The 24,670-nt window shown below is 48.5% G+C and overlaps 1 protein-coding gene across 2 annotated transcripts; it reads right to left on the reverse strand.

Annotated features, from left to right (window-relative positions):
• Positions 1–8,695: 8,695 nt before the first annotated feature.
• SNX11 (sorting nexin 11) lies at positions 8,696–17,535 on the reverse strand. 2 transcript variants are annotated; one of them, XM_035026935.1, is made up of 8 exons: positions 17,438–17,535; positions 15,283–15,342; positions 14,269–14,323; positions 13,747–13,833; positions 13,337–13,437; positions 11,309–11,404; positions 10,891–11,103; positions 8,696–10,181 (listed from the first exon to the last, which is right to left on the reverse strand). In XM_035026935.1, the coding sequence occupies exons 3-8, from the start codon at positions 14,308–14,310 to the stop codon at positions 9,908–9,910; spliced, it is 813 nt and encodes a 270-aa protein (XP_034882826.1). In that variant the 5' UTR covers positions 14,311–14,323; positions 15,283–15,342; positions 17,438–17,535; the 3' UTR covers positions 8,696–9,907. The 2 variants fall into 2 exon arrangements, with proteins under 2 accessions (XP_034882826.1, XP_034882827.1); XM_035026936.1 differs by lacking the exon at positions 15,283–15,342 and having other exon boundaries at positions 17,438–17,521.
• Positions 17,536–24,670: the final 7,135 nt, after the last annotated feature.

The following is a 24,670-nucleotide window of genomic DNA, read 5'->3' on the forward strand; positions in this document are numbered from 1 at the left end:
ACCCTCCCCCCCCCCGAGTGGTCCCTCCCTTAAAGAACCCCCAGGGACCCAAGGCTGGAAGGCTGGTGGCTAAGAGAGGAGAAAGGCATTGTGCCATTGCTCTGGGACTGAGAGACACCGGAAGAGGGGACACCAGAAGAGGAAGAGACGGTATCCAGGACAGGGTCAGAAGGGGGATGAAAAAGGAGCAAGGTCAAGGTAACTTCACTCTCTGCACAGTTCAGGGATCTCTCAGTATCATGGTCATTGGCTTCCAGCATTTAAAACAGGATTTAAAACAAAATCCCCTTAGTGCAATAGTCCCTTCTATACCTCTAGGCTTGTGTATACCCATACCACTCACCATTCTGTGGAGGTCTCCGGTGACTGCAAGCTAGCCACCACTCCGACCTCTGACCCTGGCAGCTGGTAAGCCCAGCAGGAAAAGAAATCAGATTGACACTAAAAGATATAAAATGGACTAATCCGGAATTCGGTCCATCGCCATGGGGCGATCTTTGACCTTGTTTCAGGCAGAAAAAGATAAGAGCAAATCTGAGGGGTTGATAAGACTATCTCCAGGCTGTAGGGCATTCTCTGAGGAGAACGTTCCACAGGAGAGCTTTGGGAAGCACTGGGTTCCTAAGGCCTGAAGCGAAACCTCACCCAGCAAAACTGCTCCCCATTCAGTTCAACAGCCACTATTTTAACCAACAGCTCAGAAAGCAACTGGCTAATCAGGTTACCACTTCTCTGTTTGACCCCACTAACCAAATCCCCACTTTAGCGCCTGTGACTAAGATAACCGGGGCATTAGACCAAGTAACTAACCACATGGTATGTAGGATGGCTTCTTAATAGCCACTAATTGCTCTGGCATGTGAAATAGGAGAGGGAGGCTTTTTTTCCTTCCCTGATTTTATGTAAAGGAAGGAAAATAAGAAAGGTAAGATCCTAAATTTAAGATGCAAATGTATAGGGGCACCTGGCTGGCTCAGTCAATTAAAGGTCCGACACGATTTCGGCTCGGGTCGTGATCTCAGGGTCATGAGCTCTCTGCTCAGCAGAGAGTCTGCTTGAGATTTTTTCCCCCACTCTTCTCCCTCTCCCTCTGCCCCTCCACCTGTGCTCCCCGCCCCTTCCCCCCGGCTCATGCTCTCTCTCTAAAATAAAGAAACAGGGCGCCTGGGTGGCTCAGTTGGTTAAGCGACTGCCTTCGGCTCAGGTCATGATCCTGGAGTCCCGGGATCGAGTCCCGCATCGGGCTCCCTGCTCAGCGGGGAGTCTGCTTCTCCCTCTGACCCTCCCCCCTCTCATGCTCTAACTCATTCTCTCTCTCTCTCAAATAAATAAATAAAATCTTTTTAAAAAATAAAATAATAAAATAAAATAAAGAAACAAAATCTTAGAAGAAGAAGCAGGAGCCCCAAATGTATAAGGGCACCTGGCTGGTTCAGTTGGTGGAGCATGTGACTCTTGATCTTGGGGTTATGGGTTTGAGCCCCACATTAGGTATAGAGATGACTTAAAAAAGTAAAATCTTAAAAAAAAAAAAAAACAGCCATTGTATATCTTCCTTTTACAGATAAATAAATAATAATTTACCAAGAACTCGCTGACATCCACTGCATAATCTGACCTAGGGCCCCGTACGGTTGGGCCTGCATTGTCCGAGCTGGTATCTGAGAATACTAAATACTCTGAAAGCAGTCTTTCAGCTCCATTTCACTATGTTTTCTCTGTCATCTGTATAGCAAAATAGCATAGACATTGTTTTGCAACCATCTCAATATTAAATTTCCTCATACTGTTATTATCTCTTAGAAATCTGTATTTAATTCAAAACCAACTGCACTTCTTCCTCTGGCGAATAAAAACGGGAAAAAGAAGGGAATTCCTACTGCGTCTCCTTCCTGAAACCCAGACAGTTTGATTCCATTTAAAGTTCCAAGGGTGGAACCGACGAGATGCCCGCCCTCCCGTTCGAAAGAGATACTTGATCTAAACATAGCACATAAGGAACTGCCTAGATTTCAAGTTATCATTCCCTTCTTTTTTTAGCCCTTCAGTTTGCCCAGTTGCACCACCTCACATGTCATCGGGTCTTTGCGAGTGGCAAAGCTGAGGATCTGAAAGGGGGTGAATTGGAGGAAAAAAAAAAATCACACAAAATCTGCCGGGGAAGAGCGAATGCAATGAAGGACTCTGGAAATTCTCGGTCTGCTGCTTTGCTTACTGAACCACTCGAGTTGTGCCGCCGTTGGACACCTCCGATGACACATTTTCAAATTCTACACTCCATGCCCAGCACGTGGGTCACAGTAAAGCAGAGAGCCAGACAATGCCATGATAGTGGGGCGAGGGAGATTCACCCCTGCCTTTTTTTTTTTTTTTTAAGATTTTATTTATTTGACACAGAGAGAAAGACACTGCGAGAGAGGGAACACAAGCAGGGGGAGTGGGAGAGGGAGAGGGAGAAGCAGGCTTCCCGCGGAGCAGGGAGCCCGATGCGGGGCTCGATCCCAGAACCCTGGGATCATGACCTGAGTCGAAGGCAGACACTTAACGACTGAGCCACCCAGGCGCCCCTCACCCCTGCCTTTAAAAACCCGTTGGAGAAAGGTGGAGTTGAGAGAAGCAAGAAAGAAAAAAAACCAAAGTAGGATTTTTTGTGGTTGGTTTTTGGTTTTGGTTTTCTTTTTTTTTTTTTTCATTTTAAGAACAAAACTCTCAGATGCCAAGGACAGGGGTGCTTTCATCTTTGGCCCCAGAGCAGCCTTCCCCACAGGTTCTCCCCAGCCAAGAGTGGCTCGGAAGGGTAAATCTTACGTGGCATTGATTTGCTAATTCCCAGAGCACCAGCGAAATCTGTGGAGCTGACTTTAGAAAAAGGAGCCGTCTACACAGAGGATTATCCCTGCTACACAGCCCAGTGACTCAGACTCATTTACTAGTTTGTGGATTACCATAGTCCCTTGCTCCTCCCCCTTCCCCCCTGCCCAGCTATTGCCTTTCCCTGTAGAATTTAGAGATTGGGTAGGGAGTTTCAAACTCGCAACCAAAAAGAGATTTTTCTTCTTCACAGGATTCAAATTGTTCTCCCTATTTCCCTATCAAAAACTAACTGTTCAGAAAACATGGCTGTTTTCTGGGGGGTTTTTTGTTGTTATTAGAATGAATCGATGACTATTCTTTTGCAACTCTTTAGGATTCAATTAATGATACATTTTAAGATGCAGCCCATTTTGTACAAAAATCTTTTATAAATGTAACGCCTCCCCCCGCAAAAAAAAACTATCGTATTAGAGGAAACAAGTAGAATCAGTAGGGCGACCGTATAATTTACTTTCCAGAGACACTTTGAGACTGAAAGGGGGAGTTATTGCTAATTGATGCCAAGATCACAGGTGTAAACCAGGATCAGAGGTCACCCTAAAAATCAGGCAAAATGGGTTGTCCAGTCACACGGGGAGCGGGGGTAGATAGATGACGGGCCTCTCCTGGTACGACGCTGGGCAACATGCCTTCTAATGAAGTCCTCCCCTGCCCGCCTGGTTCCTAGGCAAACCCTGCCAATGAGGCTTTCTTTTCCTGATGCCCAGGCTGTCCTGAGAGGCCCGGTATCTTTGGCATCAAGCGCCTGGTGGGGCTGGCCGGCTGTCAGTAGCTATGTGTGTTCAGTTCCCTCGTGGGGCCCCATCACAGCCCGCCACCCCTCCACCTGGCAGGGTGCCACGGAGGGAAGCATGTTTGGAGCACGAGGCAACAGTATGCCACTTCTTGCCTCCTGTGACGGGAGTGAGTTCCAAGAGGCTTCTAGTGCTGGTCCTCAAAGAGGGCAGGCATCTGGGTCTACTGCAGACGCTCTCAACCTGATGGTGAGCAGCTGGTCCTCTTTTATTCCCCCTCATCAGATCAGGGAACAGAAAACAGGCTACAAACACTCCCCTTTACCCACGGTCAGCCGCCCCGGCATTGCTCTGCCTTGAATCCCCCAGGCGGCATCTGCACCCCACCCACACATACCGGACGCCTGCCACGGGGCCGGGATGCAGGGCTGACTTTGCGCCTGCTCGGCCTGCCATTGGCACAGCCCACCTCGGGGCAAGCGCCCGGCATCTGGAGATTTTAGATCATTTCTTCTGACATCTCGAAGGCAGTGCAGGGGAAGGTGGCGGCGGGGGAGAGGGGGGGGAGGGGGGGTGCAGAATTGGAGCTTATTACTTCACCTGTTAGTGTAAGCTCTCTCAACCTGGCACTCCTGGGGCCTGACATTTGGGGCCAGATAACTTTATGTTGTTGGGGACATTGTGGGATGTTCAGCAACACCCCTGTTCTCTACCTACTAGATGCTGGTAGTACTCCCCCCACCCTCCCTCCCCCCCACCCCGTGCTGACCACCAAAGCTGTCTCCAGGCATTGCCAAGTGTCCCCCGGGAACAAAATCACCCCTGGTTGAACACCAATGTCTCGGGTCATTTGTTTGCTTAGGGCCAAGCACGGAGAAACTGCCCTACCTTCTAGAAGTCTGTGCTTTAGCCACTGGATTATAGCACTAGAGAGGAGCATACTGCTAGGTTGGGAAGACCCAGAGTAGAAAGGCCATGGATTCCTCAGGGTTTAACACCCGGCAAACCAACTGCCACGCTCCACAAGCACCTTAGAGAATCGTGGGCCTGAATAGCTGCAGATTTGCGCTACAAAAAAAGATGTTTTCAAATGAATAAGCCCAGAAGTGCCGGTTTAGAGAGCTGCAGGCCAGCGAGTCCCTCACGTCTAGAGCTCTGTGGTTGCGATCCTTGTTTCCCTTTTCTGTAGCAGAAATCTAAAAGGGGAGCCCTGAAACTCTTGATCAGGACTGAGTGAAATGCCGTGTTCTGCTTCAGAGCAGGAGACCAGGGTCGTCGGCCCACGGAGAGGGCAGCAGCTGCCCCCGATGGGGGGCTCTGGTGCCCCGTGCCTGGCAGGCACTGGGTCAGGCTGGTGTGGGGCTGACTGCAGCCGTCAGGCAGGACAGATGTCACCTCCCGGCAGCTATGGCCCACCATCCTTCCCGCTCCTCCACGTTAGTTTTGAAGGGGAAGTTTTCCTAGGCAAAGTAACTCCTAGGAGCTCTATCAAGAACCAAAAAAGTAAAAGCCAGCCAAAACCCACTGCCTTCTCAGGAGGCCAAGATAGGACAAGGGGCCCATTACCTTTGTTGGTTTTGCCTGCACGGGCCAGACAGCAAGGCCATTGCCGGCCCTGGTGCCAGCCAGAGCCCTGACGACGCTGCCTCCCATGGGCCCCGAATCCGAGGCACCTGGAAGGGTTATTAGCAGGATTGGAACTCATCCCTCTGCTGGGACTAGATCATAATTACAGTAATTTTCTAACAGAGCTGGGCAGTAGGACTGTTTAATCAGCATCCGACTCCCTTGTGCTCCCAGGCCTCATCACTCAAGGAGAGGAGTGGGATGGCTCTTAAAGAGACAGTGCCCACCTTTCAGCGCTTCGAACAGATGTGCCCTAATTGGTAGAATATATCTAAGTCTCATAGCGTATAGCAGGCAGGTTGCATTGCCTCCAACAAACCGCCTCGGGCTCTCCCTATTCTGGGCCTTCTGCTCAAGGGACTTGGGTCAAGCTGCTGGTGGGCCTTGGCTTCCCACACCAACGTAGCCACCAGGGGAAGTACAGACCCAGGGCTAGAGCACTTATGGAAAGATCTAAACTAGCTGGCCCCTTCGAAATGGATGGTAGAAGGAAGAGGTGCTAGGCTGAAGAATGGAGGAAGGGACGTACAGCCACAGATAAGAAATTGTGGCTGGGGGCTTCCCATAATCCAAAGATTACAGAAGCATCTCATGTTCCTCCCCTTCAATTGGGCGGGGGGGGGGGACCCTTAAAGACTTTCAGGCAGTCTCTGAATTCTCACACTCTAGCTTTCCCATCTCTCCCTACGTATTATTCTTGCCCCTTTCACTGCTGAGTAAGTCTCCTTTGCCTCCTTTGCTGGTGGAAGTGGGCCAGCCCTCCCCTGAATGGACGGGAAATAAAATTATTCACTTTGCTCATTTACTCAGGAGCAGTCTGTCTCCTAAAAAGCATGGCTGTTACCCTTTTGAGCATAAACTGTCCATGTTTTTTATTATATCTTGAGATTTGAGGTTCCAGCTTTCAACTCCAAATCTAGCCATTTCTAAGGCAGAACTGGTTCTTGCCAAGAAGTTATTTCTCTAATAACATGCTAGGACTGGCCCCTGCTGACCTGTTGGTAAGTCAAATGCACATTTGGTCTTTACAGCAGTTCCTGCAAGAGTTCTGTAGAGCGGGGAGTAAATGAGAAAAGGTGAATTGGGAGGCTCCCAAAGTGGGCTGAGGAAACCCTCAGGAAGGAAGGGATAGTGGTAAGGAGTATGGGAAGGGGGATGCTTCTCCACAATTCAGAGAAAGGTTACTTGAGCCAGGTGACATGCCCTCTACAGAGCTGAGTCCCGGCTGGCAGGGGGCTGCCCAGGAGGCTTGGCTTAGGATCCGTGCCCAGGCGGGCCTGAGGAAGTCACCATCCTGCACCTCGCTGCTTATCTGCTGGGCTTTAGCTGCGTCTCAGCTGGCAGCCTCCCCATTAATCAGCAGATGCTGCTCTAGTCCCTGACTGGATGGTCCTGTGGCCTCCGGGAGGCAAGCCAGGCGCTGGTCTGTTTCCATCTCTACCTTCAACCCCACTTCACGTCCTCCTGGCCCACTGTCTTCCCCACACCTCCGGTGGGAAGAATATCCAGCAAGAGCTGAGGCATAGAAACAAATTCACAAAAATGGACCTAACTTAAAGTCCGATCAGACTGTGAAAGAGTCATGATCGCCTCCCAAACTCAGCTGCCGGAGAGGTGTCTAAGACGTGGTGGTGTGCATATAAGGAGTAGTCCGAAAACAGGACTGCAGAGGAGCTCGGATTTCTGAGAACTACTCTGAAAAGCTACAAGAGGGGAATTGTTTTTCTTTTCCCTTGAGTAGTAGTGGGTTTATTTTAGTTTAAAAAAAAAAATGGGGGGAGGAAACAAACAAACACCTCATCTTACAGAGCTGGGGAGGTAACTCACATGAATATATTCTCCCACCATCTAAAAATATGCTTTGTAGGGGCGCCTGGCTGGCTCAGTCGGTAGAGCACGTGACTCTTGATCTTGGGGTTGTGAGTTCGAGTTCCATGTCAGGGATAGAGTTTACTTGAAAAATAAACAAATACATACATTTTAAATGAATCAAAACATGCTTTTTAAAAACCATGCTCAGCTCAGCTTAGTTTCCTCAGCTAAAAAATGGGTGTAGTACTGGACTTGCACTCCTCACTGGCCACGGAGGTCAAGTAAAGTGAAGCAAACAAAGGAGACTTATCTTCAAACAAGACCTACCTCCCCCTACGTGTAACATGCACCCTTCCACCAAACAACATGAAACCCATGAGCAGGGGATCACTTATCCTGGGTAAGAAGAGACAACCAGACTTGGGCCACAAGTAGCCACCTGAAGTAGCGGTCAGGTGGTGACTCGATCAGGCACAGAACCCAGCTGGAACCTAAATCCTAACACAAAATACTTTTGTTCTACAAAAGCTGAGTGCAGCTCAGCCAGCCACTCTCCCTCTACAGAGGTGGTCGGCCATGGTGGCCAGCCCTTAGCACACACAGGGACAGAGCAAAACGTGAGCGGCCAATGGCACTGCCTGGATGGGGAGGAGAATTCGGCTTTGCTGTCTTCCCTGGAAACCAGGCCCGTGTTAGGAAAACTCTTCCCTTCTTAGGACATCTCCTCCCATGGCGCACACTCTCAACTGTGCACAAGACAGTGAGGGGGTGGTGCCTGGCCTTGGAGTAACTGAGCTGCTATTGTATGCACTGCTGGTAATGGATCATTAAAAAAGCCAGGAGTCAGAAAAATCGCATCCGTGTCTTTGAATGGCTCCTGCTGTCCCAGCAGCCTACCCTGCTGGCAGAACTAGCTGCTGAGCCCCAACTCCAGGAAGAAAAGGAGCGAACAGAAGAAGGCCAACCCGGCTTGCTGTTTTTTGGCTGAGTAGGGAATTGACACAGACCACCTCCGGCTCCTGTCTGGAAGTTTCGAGATCAGAGAGCTTCAGGCACAGCTGGGTTCACAGCTGCACCATTTGGAGCATTGGGCTCATTAATATTCATGAGTCATCCCCACCAATCGGCAGAGCGGATGCCATTAGCTCAGCATCTGTCGGGTTTTTGTGAGCGTTGTGGATGGAGTTTTTTTGTGGTTTTTTTCCCCCTTTTAAATGAACTTCTTTTGACATTTTGGATTTGCCTCTGTAGGTTTTCTCTCCTCGCCTTGCTCGGCTGCATCGTCTAAAGGAGAGGCCCAGGGGAGGCGGGCAGGGAAGAGGGAGGAGCCCCCGCCAGGGCTCCGCATCTGCCTGTTGACAAACTTTGCCTCCCAGCACCTGGGACCTCAGACAGGCTGCGAGGCCGCAAGCGGCAGCAGGTAAATTACACCTAACGAGGCTCGTGCCCGCGACGGTGCGGAGGGCCTGCCGCGGGCGCCGCGGACGGCGGCCCCTCCTCCGACCCCAGGCCGCTCGCCCCACGCGGGAGAGCCGCGCCCGGCCCTGCCCCCCACGCTGGTAAATTCGTGATTTATGAAAGCAACTCCCGCCAGCGCTCGCACCCCCTCCTCGGCTACAGCTTGTTAGGCACAAATGGCAATAAGAGCCTTAAATACTTGGATTTTATTTCAGGCCAAAGCCCCTCGACTCTGATCGCAAGGCCAGGACAGGCCCACCAAGAGGCGGGGAGGGAAAGAGCCCACAGCCGGGGCGGGGGGGGCGCGAGAGGGGGAGAGCCACCCGCCGTCGGAGTGCAGAGGCGCGGAGAGCACGCAGAGCGGCCGCTGGCTGGGGCTCTCGGTGGAGAGGAATTAGGGCAGCGGGAGGGCAGAATGCCTCATTGTCTGAAGGCGGGTCGTTGCTCATCTCCATCCCCAGAGCCCTCTCTCCAGGCACAAAGCCCTTGCGCCCCATTGGACTGAACAGACGGCCTCCCTGCCACACAGCAGAGCGACGCTGTGGGAGCTGAAGCCCTGGGGGCAGGGGGCTGTTACTAAGGGAGAAGAGCAGGATTCAAAAAAGAAAGGAAGGAACCCAGGCCAACCCTGCAGAAAAGACCGTCAGGTCTGGGCTTTATAGCCAGAGGAGACGGTGACAGCCCCCGACAGCCTTTTCTAAAACAAAGCCCCCCCCCCCCCCCCGCCCCGGGGGTGTTGCCTTTCCTCTGGCTTCCACCGGGTCTCGGGTCTCTTCCAGGGACCGCCGTGAACCACGTCCTGGGCCTCGGGCTCCTCACACCAGGCTGAGGGCTGGGGAGGGGCGGAACCCGCAGCCGTCCGTGGTATTCGGGAAGGAAAAGCAAGGAGGTTGGGAGAACATTCACCACCCTGGCCTCGAAAGGAGGGAGGCAAGAGGCCAGCCTCTCAGAAACAAAGTGCTCCAAGGGCTGCAGCAAAACCCAGCCAGTGGGAATACAACTACACAAGCATTTCTGTTGGGCCAGCATTCAATAGGACAGCTCCAAAGTGGTCACTTGCAGGGCCCCCCAAACCAGTCAACCTGAGGCAATGCTCCCGGGCCCATTAACAAACATCTAAAGAAACTCAGCTCCCAGGAGAGTAAATATACCCCATATTTCTGTGCAAAGCCAACAGCCCACGGGCCTTATGCCTAACTTACAACTGTCCAGTGTTTAATCCTATGGAGGAAACTTGAGGAGTTGTGACCAACCTCTGTGCCACCAACCTGAGCAGAGGTGACCATAAGACACTAAGTGGCCCAGCCTCCCCAACACCTACCCTGCGCCCCCTCCCACCCCAGCAAGGCTCCTTGCCGGAATCTTCTCTGCCTCAGAGCAGAACCCACCGCTCGGACCAGAGCTCATTTTTCTAAAACCCTTTCTAACTGCCCAGGGTCCAAAGGCACAGCACGGTCCCCTCCCACAGCCCTCTTCACAGGCTGAGGAGCAGAGGTTTCCTCCTCAGGTCTTGCAAAATCACAGCATGATGGTGAGGGGGAGGGTGGTAGAGGGGGGCTTTCCAAGGAAGGAGCTTCACAGTCAACAACAGGAGCCCACACCTCGAAATGGTCCTTTTCTTCCCTGGGAGGTGGTGAGGGAGAGCTCCTTCTGCCCGATCTTGGAAGAAAGCAGCAACTGGAAAAGAATGGGAAAGGAACAAAAAGGGCATGAACAGATAGATAAAAATCAGTGGATAAGCCCAGTGAACAAACCAATAAAAGGCGGTATGGCCATACAGATGGACTATCATTTGGCCACAAAAAGGAAGGAAGTGCTGATAGGCACTACAGTATGGATGAACCTTGAAAACATGCTGAGGGAAAGAAGCTCATCACAAACAACCACACATCATATGACTCCACTTGTGTGAAATGTCCAGAAGAGGCAAATCCATAGACGCAGAAAGTAGATCGGTGATCACCGGGGGTTAGGAATTGGGGAAAATGGGGTGTCACTGCTGAGGTTTCTTTGGGGGTGATAAAAATTGGGGTTCTAAGTTAAAAACTATTGAATTGTACATTTCAAGGGTGAATTTTATGGTATGTAAATTATATCTCAATAAAGTTGTTACTTTAAAATAGAGAGGGGAGAGAAATAAAGAACAAGCGAGACTTCTTTTCCCCAGGTTTCAGCGGGAGAGCCGGCTACCCAGGTTCGGGCTAACCCAGATGCTCAGGCCCCGGCGCATGAGAGGAGAGAACCATGCACAGGGAGGACGAGGCCTCTTCTGAGAGCCTACAACGCTGTGACGGTACTTCCTCTGTTAAGCGGACACCTCACTGGCCCAGGTGACAGTAATCCTAGCCCTCAGTGCCTCAAAAAAAAAAGAGGGAGCTCCAGTTACCTCTTCGGCTGGTCTCCTTTAGCCAGGTGAGAGGAGCCCTGCCTTTCTTCCTGGACCCAGCCACAGTTTGACATAGCGTAGTGGAGAATGGCATCAGAAACGGTCATGGTGCTTCGGCCCTGGACACAGGCTTCTATCTCAGGCACCGAGAGCTGGCTTTGCAGGAAGAGGTGTAACTGGCTGTCTGAGAGGAGGACCACACTCTGCAGGACCCTGGGGCAAACACAGGGGTACAGCACAGACTCACCCTGAGCAGCTGCTCTCCCCAGCCCCCCCCCCCCCCACAAAGGGCTTCTGGCTTGAGCGGGCACTGAAGGCATGCGGGTGCCTGTCTGTTCCAAGGGGCCATCCTGCCCAGCACCTTCCCCCTCCCCGCCCGCACCCAGGAGGCAGGTGCTAGCCCACCCCATCTACTCACTTTTCCAGGAAGTGCTGCAGACCCTGTCGCCGCTTCTCAATGAACTCATCTGAGCTGCCAAAGAAGGTTGACTTCCCAGGAAGTTCAGGTACAGGCCTATGGGGTCACATAATGTAACACCCAAGATAAGTGCGACATTAAAGACAGTCATTCCACCCCCTGATCAAGGAAATCCCCTAAAAAGAGGCACAAATCAAAACAAATAGCTTTTAATAAGGTGGGGGGGGGGCAGGGCTAATACTGACTGCAGGCCCCATGTCAGCCACCATGCTAAATGTTTTACAAACCTTATTTCATTTACTCCTCCCAAAAACCCTATGAAAAACCTATTGATGTCCCCATTTGAGGAGTAAGGAGATAGAATCAGAGAAGTTAAGTAAATTTGGCAGTGTCACACAGTTAGTAACCAGCAGAGCTGGTATCTGAACCATGTCTGTGCCTTCAAAACTCGACTGCTGCTAAACTACACTGTTTACAAAACCCACTCCCGCCATCAGCTCTTATTTTAAAAATGGAGAAACTTGGACATGGAGGCATGAAGCATGCTGAGTCCCTGTGTATAAATCAAGACTAGCTCCTCCAATCCAAGAAGGCCACATGCTTAGAATTTTTTTTTAAAGATTTTATTTATTTATTTATTTATTTATTTATTTATTTATTTAGAGGGAACATGAGCGGGGGCAGGGGCGGGGGAGGCCTAGGGAGAGGGAGAGAGAATCTCAAGCGGAGTCCACACTGAGCCAACCCGGGGCTCAATCTCATGACCCTGAGAGCATGACCTGAATGGAAATCAAGAGTCGGATGCTTAACCCACTGAACCACCCAGGCACCCCTCACAATGCTTTGAATTTTCTAAAAGTAGCTGAGTTGCAGCAAGGCATCCACAAACTCTTTCAATCTTCCTAGCTTCTATTATGAACATATTTTTTTTAAAAAAACAACAGGCCAGGGGCGCCCGGGTGGCTCAGTTGGTTAAGTGTCTGACTCTTGATTTCAGCTCAGGTCATGATCTCAGGGTCCTGAGATTGAGCCCTGGCTCAGGCTCTGCACTGAGTGTGGAGCCTGCTTAAGATTCTCTCTCCCCCCATCTCCTTCTGTCTCTCCCCAACTGTTCACGCTGCCTCTCTCTCTCTCTCTTACCAAAAAAAAACCAAACAGGCCAGGGTGCCTGGGTGGCTCAGTCCATTAAGCATCCAACTCTTATCTCAGCTGGGGTCATGGTCTCAGGGTTGTGAGATCAAGCCCCACATTCAGCTCTGAGTTGAGCATGAGGCCTGCTTGGAATTCTCTCTCTCTCCCCACCCCCCGCCCCTCCCCTCCAGCTCACACTCTCTAAAAAAGCAAAACAAAACAAACAAACAAACAAAAATAGGCCAGGCAAGAGAATGCAGGATCTGTCAGAAGTTCCAACTGGCTGTGAGGGCCTGACCCTTGACGGCGGCCTCATCAGTCCTACATGTTAACTAACTGTCTAGGTCACCCACAGGCCCCCTGTTCCCAGAGCATTCAGTGACTGTCTGCAACGGAATCACTGTTCTACATTGTCTCCAGTTTAGGACTTATTTGGAGTGGTGTAACTGAGGAGTGAACAATACTGCTTTTCCTAAGGCTTTCAGTCTGTTATGTCTCTGGGAAAAAGTCTCTGCATGAAAAAGAAAAAAAATTAACATGTTGTATTACATGTCAAACAGACAGGAATACCACGGGTCACAAAGGTCCAGGTGCTAACAAGTTTCTGATCACGAGTGATACGCACATATAAAATGCTAGCAGTACATTTGTGTAGCCCTAGATGAATATGCATATAAAAAATGAAAAATATTTTTGATATTTGTATGACTTTGTTAAGTCAAAATACTACAGCTCTGTTTTTATTTTTTCCACTGACTTGAAAACATAATTTAAGAACACATTTCTCTCCTAAGTGCCTGACATGTTGCCACGTTTTCTTTATTGTAAACTCTGGTTCTCATGTCCGTGCCTAAAAAGCCAGTCTCAGACCCAAGAAAGAAGCAGAAGCAAACTCACACCAAACCAGCATTTCTCTGTAGCTGCTTCCTCAGCCACACAAACTCACGGTAGCGGCGACGCACACAGGACGTCTTGGCAGTAAAGGCCTTGCTGTTGGTCTACAGGAGGAATTACGTGAAAAAGAAAAAAAAAAAAACAAAAAACCCAAGTAGAAAAAGACCAGGTTCACTCCCCCCTCATCACGCTCACAGAGGATCCAAGCCACCAGGCCACAGTGCCGAGCCGAGGCTCCAGCTAGAGCCCGGGCCGGCAGGCAGTTCCCGCTGCGGTCCCGCAGGCCCCAAGCTCAGTCCTCTCCTGCCTCCTCTTCAGTCTCAGGACTGTCACATCCACAAACAGTTTCCGCCTCCGCACTAGCCCTGAGCCCCGGCGGGGGTTGACCCCAATATAAAGTCTGATGCACTTACGTGGAGAAATATCTTATAATCCACATAAGAATTCCAGGAGCCCTCATTCTGCACGCGGGGGTCCTGCACACGCACAGTGATCACCTCCTGGAGGTAAGAAAGGCTCCTTCAGCTCAGCCACAAGGTGAGGAAGCTCTGACATCACAGGCTGCCAGACTCTTTCCGGTCGGCACCGACCTTCACTCATGCAGCCCTTCAATCCAACAAGTATTTACGGACCGCCCACTGTGTGTCAGACACTGCTCTGAGGCACTGGGGGTAGAACACGAACGAGAGACAAAAACCCTTGCCCTCGTGAATCAGACATCAGCTGCATCCCAACGAATGGAAAAGTTAGTCAAAATGGACCCTTATTTCCCAGGAATGGCTTTACTATAGATTTCCTTCTCCTGCCTTTATTCTGAGCTCATCGGAACCCCCAAGGTATTACTGTCATTAAAATACCATGGAGCAATGATTGGCGTTTTTCCCCAAATCCCGTCAAACTTTTACCCACCTGTTTCCTGAAGACCACACGCTTACCTCCTGCTCTTGGTTTCCCAACATCCTACACCAAAAGCCCATTGGAAGAAAACATCTGATGGGGGACAGAGGACAGGGGAACAATCATGGTTAGCATGCTTCTATTCTTATCACTCTTTATCACGAAAAATTTTCATTGACCTCCCCTCAGGAAAACCCAGCCACCTTTTTTTGTTGTTTTTGTGTAAAACTTAAGAGGAAGCAAAAAAATCCCCGTCTTAGCCCAGTGCCAAGCTAAAAGCCCCGGGGGATTTGCCTCCCTTCGCAGACCACAGCCTGGACCCTTAACCAGGCCACCTCCAGCCAAAGCATGTTTGGGTCTATGCAGCGTTCACCTCAGGCAGCCGGAACAGGCAAGTTGGGTTGTCAGACCTTTCTGCAGGAGCACCGCAGGGGAAAGCAGCTGTCTTGTGGCCACACAACACGCCTCTGCAAGTGAGCCTGACAGCACCCCCTCCTGGCGGTTTAGAGACCACCAAGCCCCATAAACACCCATGCTCTGAAGTCTCTCTTTGTCTTGCTAACCAGTCGGCTACCCAGGGGGTAAATCATAGAGCTGGAGAGCGCCGGGAGCACCTGAGTGGGTTGCCCGGTTGCGACCTTCCCTTACCTAATCTGTTCTCCGGAACCCAAGCCAACGGTTCCAATCATTTCCTCTCTCGACATGCTATCCGGTTTGTACCTCTGCCCAAGCACCCCACAGCTGCACGGGTTGGCTCGGGATGTTTTCCGCTCCTTTGTAAAGATTCATTAAAGCCTAAGCCCCTGATTTCCCCCAATGTGGCCGTTTACATGTGCAGCGACATCGCCCACTTCGACAAGGGGATCATGAAGCCTCCAGCACAGGGTTACTCTAGTCCAAAGGGGCCCATGATGTCACCTTCTGTTAAAATACAGCACTAATCTTGTTACTCCTAGAACCACTCAAACAGCATCCACCCTGGCGGCCGCCTCCACCCCCTTCTCCTCTCTTAAGAGCGGAACAATAAGGTTTAATTTCCCTTTCCAATTTACCTTGAAATGAAAACTGACTTCAGCCAATATGTACTGCCAACAAATGATCCAGGCTGGCTCCTGGGAAAACAAGACTATCTCGAAGCTCTCCCTCACCTCCCCCCATGCCCATTCACACACCCACTCATTTTTACAGTCCCACAATTAATTTTAAACACATTCTCTTATTAGTTCTGCCTTACCATTAGAACAGTGTGTAATGAGTTCCCTTCTATTTTATGTTTTGCTAACACAAGGCTAACGTTTCAAGAGAAGGGGAACTCATTTACACCAAAAAATTAGCAGAGCAAACAGCTTTCCCAATCCTTTCCAGTATACCGGAAGATCTCTCCACACATAGCCACTGCACACAGAGACAAAACTGCATGGTGGATGACGGGACTGGGCTACACCGTTGAGCAAACCAGAGGTTTTATGACTGCGATGCCATCTTTGTACTTTTGCTGACAATTTGATTTTTCATCTGATGAAGGAACCTTCACAAAGGGGTCCTGAACTGAAAGGAAATTCCAATTCCTTAACAACCAATCTGTAACATCCCCAATGTAAGCAATCAAATGACTGTGACCAAAAAGAACAGGCCGACTCGTGAACAATTAACCTCCTCAGATTAAAAAAAATTTTGTTTCTCTTCTCTTTTCAGGCATTTGGTAAATTGCCAGCACAGGAGCAGACAGTTAAATATTCTGACGTGTCTTTTCACAAAAGTAACGATGGGCAAGATGACAAGGAAATCAGAGTCATCCACACACTCAGTGGAGCTCACACATCTCCTGTGCCTTCAAAGGTTTGCCAAATTCAGGACCATAATTTAGTGACTAAGTGGCCATCATTCTCAGGTTCAAGAAGAGTGTGTCTAGGGCCCTGAACCACCTCCAAGCGTAAGTTCCTCTCCTTTCCTTTGAGGCTAAAACCACTTAGAAAAAAATAGCTATAAACTGGCTTTAATAAACTGGCTTAAAAAAAAAAAATCCTAGCACCCCCCCCCGCCCAAGATGCTGTAAACTTAAATCTAAGTTTAAAGAGCACTAACAAAATTTCCATTGTAACTTTGCCTTAAAAACATTGGACACTGGAACAAATATAAAAACCTAGACTCCAAGTCGTAATTTCTAGCAATTACCATTCTCCATCAGCTTCCTCCACATAAATGCCACTCCCCAGGAGGAAATGAAGCTCAGTTTTGCCGGTGGAGGGGGAAAAGGAAGTTCCTCAAGTTAGCTGGTGATCTGGGAGATGGATCCCCGTCATTCAAATAAGGATAAGTCAGCAATCCTCTCAGCTACGTATGTATGCATCTCACTCTGCAGTAACTACATTTCCTGGGTCCTTTCAATCACATCTGAAGCTTCCTTTACTTTCTCCACCTATACCACCACCAATCTCTCTGGGAAGAACCCAGTTGTTTGCTTTACAAAGCAGATTCCTTGTAAGGTTTTCCTGTGTCCTAACAATTCAAGGTAGCAATTCAGGCTTTCGCACCACCATTTTCACTCCCATTTAAACTACTTCAAAAAGACAGGTTGAAAAACAAATAGGGTGATAAAAGTGTATTGAGCCACCAAGGCTCCTATCCCTTCTTACTCATTCTTGAACCCTTGGAGACTGATGCCAACTCAAAAAGCTCTCCTTCTTAAACACCCACAGGCGGTAGAGGATGCTCCCTTTTCTGACCAAGTTCTGTATGTTCCCAACCAAGCAGCTCCGCTCCATCCTTCTGTCCGTCTGTAACTTGCCACTCCTTACACTTGGGAGGTAAATTATAAAGGCGACCACAATCTAGCACAAGAGCCCGCCTCTCTCCCAAAAAATACCTGTCGTTACCCCTAGCCCTAGCCGTTTCGGTAAATGTTGCCAAACTCTGGTCACTCCACCTCCATTCTCCACGAACTAGGAGCAAAAGGGCCCCACGACCCTTCTTCTCCTTTGACTATTAAGCTTAGGGAGTGGAAAGGAAAGATGCTTTATACTTTAAAAACAAATGAAAAAGCCGGGTTTCCTTCCTTGGATCCGGAGCAAGCCCCCGCCTTCATCCCGGGAGGCGAGACAGCCTCTTCCCTAAGATGTCAAGCGAGATCCCCACGCACAAACGCCACTCCTGACGCTCAAGCCTCGCTTGAGAGGAGCACCCCTCCCCGCGCCCACGACCCCTCACCTGAGAGCAGCACCCACTCCCCACAGCGACACCGCCAGCGCCGCACCATATAGCCAGAATCTTGGCTTCTCCTTCCGGGTGAGTGGCCGGTGCCCCGGTGCACGACGGGAGAAGGCTCCCGGCCACGCCAATGCCCGGGGCCCAGGACGCCCCGCCCCTGCAGGCCCGAGCTCTTAGTGGAGATCCCGGCTTCGGAGACGCTGCGTTTGGCCCCGCCCAGGCCCTGGCCCGGAGTCGGGATCCCCTAAGACTCACTTGGGACACTGGAGGGTGGACGCGGGAGAGGAGCCGAGAATGGGCTCTGACGGCCAATCCGGAGCCGTGTCCCGCCCATCGTTGTCAGGCCCAGCCAATCAGGCCCAGGGAGGGTTATTAAAGGTCCAAAGGAGGGTCTCCGAGGCCGAGAGGTGTCAGGAGGCTGTCTCCGGTATTTGTCTGGCCGAGGGCCATCCGGAATGTGGGAGGATCGGGGAAGGAGACGCCCACGTTCCTAGAGATTCGCAAAGTGCCGAGAGCTTCCCCATTTGAACCCCGTGGGTTGCAGTTCCCTCGCGGAGTTATCGAAGGCGTCCCAACTCACGTTCGTAAAACCACAGATTGTCACAGCGAAAACCGAACTGCGATGGCCCAACAAACACCGGATTCACTCGCGGAAACAAGTCCAAAGAAGGATCGTGCAGCTAGTTAGGGAAAAGAAAATACGTTGAATATGATGTTTTTATGTTGTTGAAACGTCTTTTACAACCTGTTAAAAGATCATTGTTGCAAAGATATTATCAAGGAAAAAGTCAGGGTCACAAAACACAAGCTCTGGGGTTAGGTGGCCTGACTACAATACCCAGCACTGCACTGGGCCGTGGGGCTTTAAACTGATCTTAAAGCTTTGTAAATCTTAGTCTCCTCATCTGTAGAATGGAGAATATTGTACAGTCTCAAAGCAGAGTTTCTCAAACCTTTTAGTCTCAGGATCCCTTTACTTTTTTTTTTTTTTTTAAGTAAATTACACACCCAACCTGGGGCTGGAACTCCACCCCAAGATCAAGAGTCGTATGCCCTAAGGATTCAACCAGCCAGGCGCCCCCACATTCTTAAAAATTAAGAGTGTTTGTTTAGGGGCGCCCGGGGGGGGGGGTCTGTCCGTTAAGCGTCTGCCTTTGGCTCAGGTCATGGCTCAGGTCACGATCTCAGGTCTTGGGATTGAGTCCCAAATCGGGCTACCCGCTCAGCGGGGAGTCTGCTTCTCCCTCTCCTTCTGCCCTTCTCCCCCCACCCCCAGCTCAATGTGCACGCTCTCTCTTTCTCAAAAAAAAAAAAAAAAAACCACAGAGAGGCTGTTTATGTGGGATATTCACCAAATTAAAAATTAAAATTGAGAAATTAAAAAGCATGTATTAATTCACCTAAATTAATAATAAATCAATACATTTTAATATATTTTATGAAATATAACTGCACCTTCCCCCCCAAAATTAGTAGAGTGGAGATGCACTACAATTTTGCAAATCTCTTTAATGTCTGGCTTAATAGAAGACAGCTGGATTCTCATATTTGCCTCCCCATTCTCTCTGGTTTGCTGTTATTTTGGTCTAGGAAATGAAGAAAATCCGGTCTCACAGATACATAGTTAGAAAAGGAAGCAGTATTTTTAGCCAATAATTGTGGATACTTTAAGATACTAGCAAAACTCAACAAATGGTAATTTTTTTTTTTTTTTTTTTGGAGAGAGAGAGAGGCAGAGAGGGAATCCCAAGCAGGCTCCACACCCAGCACGAGCCCAAGGAGGGGTTCCATCTCACAACCCTGAGATCATGACCTGAGCGGAAATCAAGACTCAGACGCTTAAGGACTGAGCCACCCACGTGCCCCAATTTCTTAAAGATTAGCAGCCTAGGCACCTCAGTCCATTAAGCGTCTGACTTTGGCTCAGGTCATGATCTCAGGGCCCTCGGATTGATCCCTGAATGGGCTCCCAGCTGAATGAGTAGTCGGCTTCTCCGTCTCCCACTGCCTCGCCCCCTCCCCCTGCTCATGTGCATGCTTGGGCTCTCTCTTAAATCAATCATCAATCAATCTAAAAAAAAAAGATCACTTGCAATAGGGAATCCGAAACCACTTGGAAAATACTGGTTTACTGAATTATGCGGATCTTCCAAATATTGATGAATTTCACTACTCAACATAAAAAAATCACATTTATTATAATCATCATTGATCTCAACAGGAAAATCCTGGGAAGCTGTCAAGCTCATTTTGGTGGATACCACCTTTTCCAAAATTGCAATATTTTTCTTGAAAGCTCAAATTTTGGGGTGCCTGGGTGGCTCAGCTGGTTAGGTGTCTGACTTTGGGTCATGATCTCAGGCCCCTGAGTTGGAGCCCCAAGTCTGGCTCCCTGCTTAGTGGGGAGGCTTCTTCTCCCTCTCCCTCGGCCCCTATCCCCTACCTGTTCTCTCTGGCTCTCTGTGTCACTCTCAAATAAAGAAAGAATCCTTAAAAAAAGAAAAAGCTCAAATTTTATCATTGACAAAATACTTGTAAGCCATTTTTCCTTGAAGTGTCAGGCTCCTTCCATTCAAATAATCAAGTCTGAATAACCACAGTTTCCCTGTCATTCTTTCAAACAAAAATGGTGTTCTAAAGCCCACAGCCATACCATCTTGAACACCCCTGATCTCAGAAACTAAGCAGGGTCAGCCCTGGTTAATACTTAGATGGGAAAAATGGTGTTCTATGAAAAAATGCAGCCAGTTCAGCTCACACATCTCTATCACACAACTATATACGTCAGTAAGCAGCAGAAGTGTTTTATGTACCTCTCCTATTTCATTACACAGAATATTTAAAAGATGTATACTCCAGAAGAGAGATTTCACAAAATTAATAATTTGTACTGCTTCATAAAGGATAGTCTTAAGTGGAAGTGGCTTTCTTTTTTTAAGATTTTTTTTTTTAGACTTTTTTTTTTAAAGATTTTATTTGTTTGACAGAGAGAGAGAGAGACAGCAAGAGAGGGAACACAAGCAGGGGGAGTGGGAGAGGGAGAAGCAGGCTTCCGGCAGAGCAGGGAGCCCGATGCGGGGCTCAATCCCAGGACCCTGGGATCATGACCTGAGCTGAAGGCAGATGCTTAATGACTGAGCCACCCAGGTGCCCCTTAAAGATTTTATTTTTAAGTAATCTTTACACCCAATGTGGACCTCGAACTCACAACCCTGAGATCAAGTCACATGCTCTACTGACTGAGCCAACCAGGCGCCCCGAAGTGACTTCTTAATTCTTTTATTGCATAGGCATGGCAGGGAAGAATAGGATGACTCTAGCACCAGCTGGTGCTGTGCTGCCCTGATTGACACTAAGGTGCCAGCAATTTCACCCACCATCGCCTTTGCACCATCAGTGAAAATATAAACACAGTGAAAAAGAGCAAATCATGTCTTAATATTATCATGAAAATAGTTTCAACCTTACAGACTCCCTGAAACTCTCTCAGGCACTCCCAGGGTCTGTGGACTACACGTGGAGAACCAAAGAATATATCTGCAAATATGCATTAGACAAATATTCATTGAGCCCTTTCTATGGACCCTGTTTTACACAGTATGAATAAAGTGAGCCCAACAGGAAAATACCCTGACCTCCTGGAGCTTATATCATAAGTAGTATAAGGGCTTAGCATCATTGCCTCACATATTACTCAAAAAAAATTTTTTTTGAGAGAGAGAGAGTGAGAGTGCATGCACACACCAAGTTGGGGGAGGAGGGCAGAGGGAGAGAGAGAATCTCAAGCAGGCTCCACGCTCAGCACAGAGCCAGATGTGGGGCTTGATCTCAGAACCCTGAGATCATAACCTGAGCAAAAATCAAGAGTTGGATGCTTAACTGACTGAGCCACCTAGGCACCCCCTCAATAAATGTTTTTAAATAAATTTATTAAACAGTTTGAATGTAATATAGGTTTCTCACTCAGTGCCATATCTTGACCTTATTTTTCCAACGATAATTTCCAACACATGATAGTGGGGCCAATCTTTATCACACCTGAAATTCTAGTGCCCCTCCAGGCAGTTATCATTTTGCATGAGAAAATCAATCAATGGGGGCGCCTGGGTGGCTCAGTTGTTTAAGCGACTGCCTTCGGCTCAGGTCATGATCCTGGAGTCCCGGGATCGAGTCCCACATCGGGCTTCCTGCTCAGCAAGGAGTCTGCTTCTCCCTCTGACCCTCCCCCCTCTCATGCTCTCTGTCTCTCATTCTCTCTCTCAAATAAATAAATAAAATCTTAAAAAAAAAAAAAAAGAAAATCAATCAATGTCAGGGCTATAGGTACATGATTTGAGATGTGTAGGTTTTAATTAGAGTCCAGTAACTAGCAGGAAGTCACTTGAGAATCAAACTGACCAGGGGAGGTAAGAAAGACAGATAGCTCTTAAGTATATTTGCCTCTTAAAAGAGAGTACTTATTAATGCCAAATGAATAAATCTTTAACAATAGAATGTCAAGTAGTGAAAATGAAAGAATCTCACACCCATTAGGAGATGACTACTGTGAAAGAAACAGAAAACAACAAGGATTTGCACGGGGTTGGAGAAATTGGACCCCTTGTGCGCTCTTGGAGGGAATGTAAAATAGTACAGCCACTAGGGAATACAGTTTGGCAATTCCTCAAAAAATTAAAAATGGAACTAACATATGATCGAGCAATTCCACTTCTGGAGCTGAAGAAGTGTTAAACAAACAAAAAATGGATCCAAAATGGAGTCACCTGTGCTAAGTCTATGTCAGTAAACCAAGACTTAAAATCTAACCTAATTGGGCGCCTGGGTGGCTCAGCTGGTTAAGTGTCTGCCTTCAGCTCAGGTCATGATCCTGGAGTCCCGAGATCGAGTCCCGCATCGGGCTCCCTGCTCGGCGGGAGGCCTGCTTCTCCCTCTGACCCTCCCCCCTCTCATGCTCTCTGTCTCTCATTCTCTCTCTCTCAAATAAACAAATAAAACCTTTAAAAAAAAAAAAATCTAACCTAATTGCTGTTTCAGCCCCTCCCACAATGTAATCTTAACTGGTCAGTCTAGTGAGGTAACCTTGTCAGCACCAGTGAGGTAATCTGCCTGAAAGACCCCTTCCGTCTCCCAAAGAAAGATAAAATAATCCAATTGTTCCCATCCCTGCCCCCATTTCTCTAGAAAAGCCTTCCGTTCGGGGGCACCTAGCTGGCTCAGTCAGTAGAGCATGCAACTCTTGATTTCAAGTCCCATGTTGGGCATAACGATTACTTTAAAAAAGTCTCCCATTTTCTATGCTCTTCAGAGCTCCTTTCTATTTGCTAGATGGGATGCTGCCCATCTATTGAATAGAGCTAATTTAATCTTTAATTTCACTTAGTTGAATTTTTGTCTTTTAACACCCAGAAGAACTGAAAGCAGTGTCTCAAAAAGATATCCATACACCCATGTTCAGAGCAGCATTATTTACAATATCTAAATTGTGGAAGCAACCCAAAGGTCCAATAGTGGTTGAATGGATAAGCAAAATGCGATGTATTGGGGGCGCCTGGGTGGCTCAGTCATTAAGCGTCTGCCTTCGGCTCAGGTCCTGATCCCAGAGTCCTGGGATTGAGCCCCGCATCGGGCTCCCTGCTCCGCGGGAAGCCTGCTTCTCCCTCTCCTGCTCCCCCTGCTTGTGTTCCCTCTCTCGCTGTGTCTCTCTCTATCAAATAAATAAAATCTTAAAAAAAAAGGAAATTCTGACACATGCTACAACGCATGAACTTTGAGAACATTATACTACATGAAATAAGCCAGTCACAAAAAGACAAGTACTATGTGATTCCACTTAAATGAGATTCTTAGTGTAGTCCCAATCTTAGAAAGTACAATGATGGCTGCCAGAGGCTAGGGGGAGGAGGAATGGGGAATTTTTGTTTAATGGGTATAGAGTTTCAGTTTTACAAGATGAAAAGAGTTCTGGAGATGGATGATTGTGATGGTTGCACAACACTGGAGTGCATTTAATACCACTGAATTGGACACTTAAAAATGGTTCAGATAGGGGCGCCTGGGTAGCTCAGTTGTTAAGCGTCTGCCTTCAGCTCGGGTCATGATCTCAGGGTCCTGGGATCGAACCGCGCATCCCGCTCCCTGCTCCGCGGGAAGCCTGTTTCTGCCTCCCCCACTCCCCCTGCTGTGTTCCCTCTCTCGCTCGCGCGCTCTCTCTCTCTCTGTCAAATAAATAAATAAAATCTTAAAAAAAAATGGTTCAGATGGTAAATTTTTGTTATGCATATTTTACCATCATTTTAAAAATTGGGGAAAAATGAAACAGAACTTCGGACAGGAGGGAAGAAAATATTTCAAAAGTGCTGTACTTCCCCCCACTCCTTAAACACATGAGAAGCAGCTATCCGCTGTACCTAAAATAGCTACTGTCTGTGCCGGTGTATGGCATTCCCTTCATACATTACAGTCCATCCCACAGAAATGCTGCAAGTCAGGTCTTTTTTTTTTTTAAGATTTTATTTATTTATTTATTTGACAGAGAGAGAGCGCGCACAAGCAGGGGTAATAGCAGAGGGAGAGGGAGAAGCAGACTCCCCACGGAACAGGAAGCCTGGTATGGGGCTCGATCCCAGGACCCCGGGATCATGACCTGAGCCAAAGGCAGATGCTTAACCCACTGAGCCACCCAGGCGCCCCTGCAAGTTAGGTCTTGAGTAATGTTTCCATGTTTCAGATTTTTAAGTTGGCTGAGGCTCAGAGAGGTTAAGGAGCTTGTTCGAAGTTACACAGCAGACAAAAAGTAGAGACGGAACTGAATCCAGTTTAGCCTGATTCCAAGTCCTTGTTCCTTTTTGCAGCATCCAACTTCCTCTCTTCCCCACATTCCTTGTGATTTTAGGAACTCCATGTGAGAGACATATTTCCTGTGGGCATGAGCAGTGTGACTTTAAATGCTGTCTTGAGCAAGGTTATTATGACTGAGTTGCCATTACCCTTAGAAGGGAAAGAAACTCTGAGGCTCTGAATAATTTAAAATGCCACCCATTCTTATGGGAAGAGAAAAGAACTGAACCCATTTGATCCTAAAAAGACCTTCAAAAAAGATATTGTTATGCAGAAACTTTAGGCTTGAGAGTTTGACCTTCATCCCTGCCGGAGTTCCAGAATAGATTATTAACAAGAGAGCTCTGAGAAGATTGCAGATTAGAATAAACCAGTGGTGTTCCAATATCTGAAAAG

Source organism: Mirounga leonina, unplaced genomic scaffold (genome assembly GCF_011800145.1).
Source record: "Mirounga leonina isolate KUSES-001 unplaced genomic scaffold, KU_Mleo_1.0 Mir_200, whole genome shotgun sequence".
Taxonomy (NCBI): Eukaryota; Metazoa; Chordata; class Mammalia; order Carnivora; family Phocidae; genus Mirounga; species Mirounga leonina.